At 56.9% G+C, this 5178-nt stretch overlaps 1 protein-coding gene across 1 annotated transcript; it reads right to left on the reverse strand.

The window, feature by feature from the left end:
- Positions 1-438: 438 nt before the first annotated feature.
- Positions 439-2103, reverse strand: VDBG_06288 (Ran1-like protein kinase; the record flags this gene model as incomplete). The annotated part of the gene is made up of 2 exons (XM_003003799.1): positions 439-1316; positions 1416-2103. The coding sequence occupies 2 exons, from the start codon at positions 2101-2103 to the stop codon at positions 439-441; spliced, it is 1566 nt and encodes a 521-aa protein (XP_003003845.1).
- Between the last annotated feature and the right edge of the window lie 3075 nt (positions 2104-5178).

Genomic DNA, 5178 nt, shown 5'->3' on the forward strand with positions numbered 1-5178 from the left:
ATTCCAATATCGCAATAGACATAAGGAAAATGGGTAGAGGACTAGAAAAAAGAACTCCGCAGATGGAATCCATGGGTCCAGTCCAATGTGTCCAAGGTTCGTGGTAGATACAAATGGGTGAATGTGATCCAAGGGGATCAAACGTGTGGGTGTCGCTGGTGTCGTGTCGACCTTTTTTGCTTTTTGGGAAACCGGCCAGCCTTTTTGGGTTTGATTCGTTAAAACGTATAATTTTGGGAGTACTGGCGGATCGGATGTCGAGTCCAGCCATGTCAAAAGTGTAATGGGTGAGAAAGTAAACGTGTGGCGTTTGTGTCAAGGATTTGTGGTTTGCGTGGTGGTTATCCTTTTGTCGCCGTGTCCTCTGGGCGTTCCATATCTAGTAGCAGTGCCAGCGGCTCGGGTACAGAAACGTATGGTCCATGAAAGCAGGAAGATCTAATAGCATCCCTGAGGAGCAAAGAGAGGAACCTGGTGGTGGAAAGGCACGTGCGGGTGGATCGCTGGCGCCTGCTGCACATACTTGACCATCTCCCACCAAAAAGGGAAGTAGGGCTTGGGAGGCGGTGCCGCACATGCTGCCTGGTACTGGATCTGGTGTGCATGGACGGGCATCGGGACCTGGGGCATGGAGACGTGGGGCATGGGACCGGTGTAGTGTTGAGGCACAAACTCCTGTGTGGGGAAGAAGGACGGCGCTGGGGGCTCTTCTGGTTCGTACGCATGGGGCGCTGGGCACTCGTGCGTCTCCGGTTGTTGCTGCTGCTGCTGCTGCTCTTGCAAGAAGTCTTCGTCCAGGTCATCGATGGTTGAGCCGCTCGAGGTGAGCGAACCGTCATCGTCAGAGCAGATGGATCCCTCGTCAGAGGAAGAAGAGGCGGGGGAGAGGGTCATGTCGTAATCGTCATCCATGACGATGGCCTCCTCACAATCAACGTATTCAATGGGGTGGTGGATGAACTCTGGCGTGGCCACGGGGGAAACCTCGGGGACGTGCAGAGTCACAGGGGCGACGGCGGGAATGGTCAAGACCGAGCAGGCCTGAATCCGGGCGCGCAGCTCGGTGACGGTGATCCTCTGCTCTGGCTCGCGGGTGAAAATCCTTCCAAGGATGTCGTTCAGGTCGTCCGAAACGGGCAAGATGGACTTGAGGAACTCCTGGTTACGGGTGAAGGCCCGGTAGGTGGAATCCTCAAAGGAGGCCTGTTTCCATGGGTTGCGTCCACAGGTCAGGTTGACCAGAATCACGCCAAGGCTCCAGACATCATTGGGGGCGCAGAAGTAGTAGGGTCTCCGGGCAGAGTGGTCCAGGCATTCTAGCAAGAGGGAGAAGAAACGTTAGTGGGGTGCTGGGGCAGATAGGAAAAGAAGAGAAGGCACGGCAACGTCGGCCGAGGAAGGGAAGGTTAGCCTACCTGGGCTCATGTAGAAGGTCGAACCGCAGCCATAATCTTCGGATCGCTCCGAGGCGGTCGCCAGGCCGAAATCTGCGAGCTTCACGGTCTCTCCATGGTTCGACACAAGAATGTTCTCAGGCTTCAGGTCCCGGTGGTAGATTCCAAGAGCGTGGCAGTGCTCGACGGCATCCAAGATTTGCAGGAATACGCTCTTGGCGAGTGCATCCTTTCCAACGTATTGGCCGCGCTCTGTAATGTTATAAAACAGGTCTCCTTCCGGGCAGTAGTCCAAGATCACATAGATGCAGTCTGGGTCGTCGACAATCTTCAGCATGGAGACGACGTTGGGGTGTGCTGAGGCGAGGTAGTGGAGGCGGATCTCCCGGTTCTGAAACGCAACCTGTCGCCTGTCCAAGGGAGTTCCGTCCTGGTTGAACTTGCTGAGGCACTTAACGGCGTACTTGATGCCCGTTTTGACATCGACGGCCGAGTAGACCACGCCGTAGGCGCCAGTACCCAGGATGGTCGTCAGCTGGAGCTTGCCTTCGAGATACCTTCCCAACCGAGCCTCCGGGGTCAACGGGATGTAACGTGCTTGGCAGTGTGGCGCTGTCGTGATGGGTTGTTGCAGGCCGCACTTGTTGCTGTGATGATCTTCGTACACCGGGCGAGGCGGGAGGGGTTGGGTATCCGTGTGTTGGTACATGCTGCATGTTATGCGATTTGTGGGGGGGTAGGAGTAGATCCTGGAAGTCCAAATGGGGTGATTATTCCTTTCTCTGGAGCACTATGTCGGTAATAGGAACTTCTTCGGGGAGGAAAAAGTCCTGCCAGAGAAGAAAAAGGAAAAGCAGCAACGGGAATCCTTTGGGTCCTTGGGGATGGATGGAGAGTAACAGAAACCAAAAGCAACAGTCCACGGGAGAGAAGAGTCCTTGGATTTCCTTGTGGGTCGTTATCGTTGACGTCGAGTAAACGAGTCAACAGACGACGGGATGAGGAGTGATGATGGCGTGAGGGGCGAAGAGGAAGAGTCGATTTTGTTGTGTTAGGGGTCGAAGAGAGCTGTTGGTGTCCAAGTCCTGGTCCAGGGAGATGGTTCGTGAGAGAGATGAGGAAAGTTGACCGAAGGGACAGGTGAGAAAGGGTGGGGGATGAGGTTCAAAAAGAAGTTCACCGCTGATGACGGGGTGGGATGCGAAGGTTGATATCGTCTCTCTCGATGAGCGAACGAGCGAACGAGAGGGAAACAGGGGGGGGGGCCAGTACGTACTCCGTGCTGCCCGTGTGAGCAGGGGTGGGTGCCTGTGTGCGTGCAAGTGAGTGAGTGTGTTACTTACGTGGGTTGGTGGGCCGCGAGGCTTCCCAAGCACCATGGGCCAAGCAAGCATAGGCATCTCTCACTTTCCACACACAGACCACTTGTCTTCACTTTCGAAGGAAGACCCTGGTCGCCTTGGTCGTGGGTCGTGGGTCCGGCGCCGTAATGTTAGTGACATGGATGGCGGCCGCGGTGTCTTAGCGGTCGGTCCACTCAACCTGGAGCCTGCTATTCTTGTTTCGATCCGTCCAGCGGCGGAGGAGTGGGTCACAAAAAGGCGAACGCATTGGTCAGATAGAGTTCCCCCTAGCAGAATGATGGAGGGGAGGGGTGTGCTCACCAGAGAGCTAGGGGGGCTGGGTGTGCGTCTGGAGGGCAGAAGACACACCGACCAACAGATGGGCTCCTCGGAGACGTCAGGTATCCACCTTGACGCTACGTTCTGCTGCAAATATACGAGCTTGGGCAAGTTCATTGATGAGCGCGACATCATGACTGGCCACAATCTGTTGCAGGGGGGGGGGAGGGGGGCGTGTGCGGCGAAAAGTGCTGTCATTCGTTTCCTGGGCTTGTAACGCGACGCTGGCTCTGCCACATCCTCTCTGAAGCCAGCCACGAAAGGTGGGGATCAGCTCACCCAGGATACTGATGCTGTTGCTGATGACTCGGACGGGCGAGAAAGTGCGAGGCAGAGGGCGAAAGAACGGCTGCCGCGGGGGCGTCTTGGTGCGTGCAGTGGCGGGAGCTGGCCTCGCTGTCGTCGAAAGCGAGGCGACGACGGGTTTGGCAGAGGCGGGACGATGAACAGTGCACAGACACGTCCCTCGCTCTCTCCTCCCCTTGCTGGTCCAGGTATTTGGGGCGACTTCGAAACTATCCCTTCAACATCATCATCGTCATGGTCGGAGAGACCCCGTGGCCTGTCGCGGTACCGGTCAGATCGTCGTCCGGTGTGAATCGGCGGCTTTGAGAGACACCGGGGGACACCCTGGGGTCATCCAGGATTGTGGCATTTGATTATGGCAACTTGGGCGAATGTCCTCAAACCCGCAAGCAAGCAACCCTTCTTTTTTTTTTTTAGGGTCGCGTGATGGCCTCAAAAAAGGACCCTTTATTGTCCCGTAAGCTACGCCTTGTCATCGTGATGGCAACGGCTGCCGAGGGAGGCCCGGCGCTTTGCTTTTCGGTGACTCAAACAGAACATTCGGGGTGAAAATGGGCTGCTCCTCGACGGTTGTGTGGTGTTACTTCCCATTGTCGTCGACTGATCACAAGCAACCTGACCTAGCTAGACTGGCGGAGGAAACCTCGTGGCACTTGGCAGGCTGTTTGCATGAAAACGGCGTGCCGTCAAAAACTTCACTGAGACCACCTCCCAGCGTCCCAGACTTGTCGGAAGGTAGCAAAGGGTGTTCATGTTCGCAGCGAATGCCACTTCGGACTCCAAGCAGCCCCAGTCTTTTTTTTGCCTGTCGTTTCGCTGCAAACGTCTCGCCATCAGTCCTGGCCGAGAGTCTGTGTCACATAACATCGTCGCCGTTTCGGCCTGTCAAGGATGGGACGGCGCCTGCATTATGCTACGATGGAGGCGCCGGCCTCTCGACTTTCTTTCTCTGCTGCCTGTCCATCACACTTGGTCGATCCAGATTAGTAGCCTCGACCACAGTTCATAGGTCGAAATGCTCATTCCGTTGATGCAGCCTGCGCGACGCGTCTACTTCGTAGTCACAAGTGTGCAGTGGCAAGCTGCGCTGCGAGGGAGGCGTCGTTGGCTCACATTGCGTCTCCCATGTGGTCGTGAGGTTGGCCTGATGGTGCACTCTGGCGTCAAGAGAAATGACGGTGGTCGGTCGGTGTGTGAGGCGAACCGCAAGCATGCGCCCGATAGGATGGTCTGGCTCTTTTCGCAGAACGAAAAAGAAACAACTGTGCAGAAAACCAAGGGACGCCAAGGGAGCCGTCAGATCGTCCAGTGGTGGCACCCAACGTGTTGTGCCTGGTCATGCCAGGATGCGAAGCCATGATCAGGGTGGCACCAGCGCGAGCGCTCATGGGTCAGCACCAAAGGGGGGGTGGCCCGGGTTGGTTTGCGCTGTCTGACAAGGTGCGGTGCGTGATCCACCCAGGTTTTCGTGCATGTCGTCCTGCTGCAACAGGGCGGCGAGGCGGAGGCAGAAGTGCCTGAGGCGCGCAGAGTCGGGCCAGCCCTGTGTGTCTCGTTCTGCCCGTCATGTCGCCCATCGGTACCCACCCTTGGATGCGCAGGCCGCAGATACAGCATGAAAGCGCCAGGTGACGAGATGGTGGGGTCAGAGGAGGGAGACGAAGGCCCCTCCTGGCTGCTGATGGCCGACCGCCTCGGCTGGGCCACTCATGTTCCATGCCACGCCTGGTGGACGTCCGTGCTACGTGCAATGCCGTAATCCCTGCTTCTTGCTGCTTCCTGGTGCTTGTCAAAGG

The sequence above is a fragment of the Verticillium alfalfae genome, genomic scaffold (assembly GCF_000150825.1).
Source record: "Verticillium alfalfae VaMs.102 supercont1.7 genomic scaffold, whole genome shotgun sequence".
Taxonomy (NCBI): domain Eukaryota; kingdom Fungi; phylum Ascomycota; class Sordariomycetes; order Glomerellales; family Plectosphaerellaceae; genus Verticillium; species Verticillium alfalfae.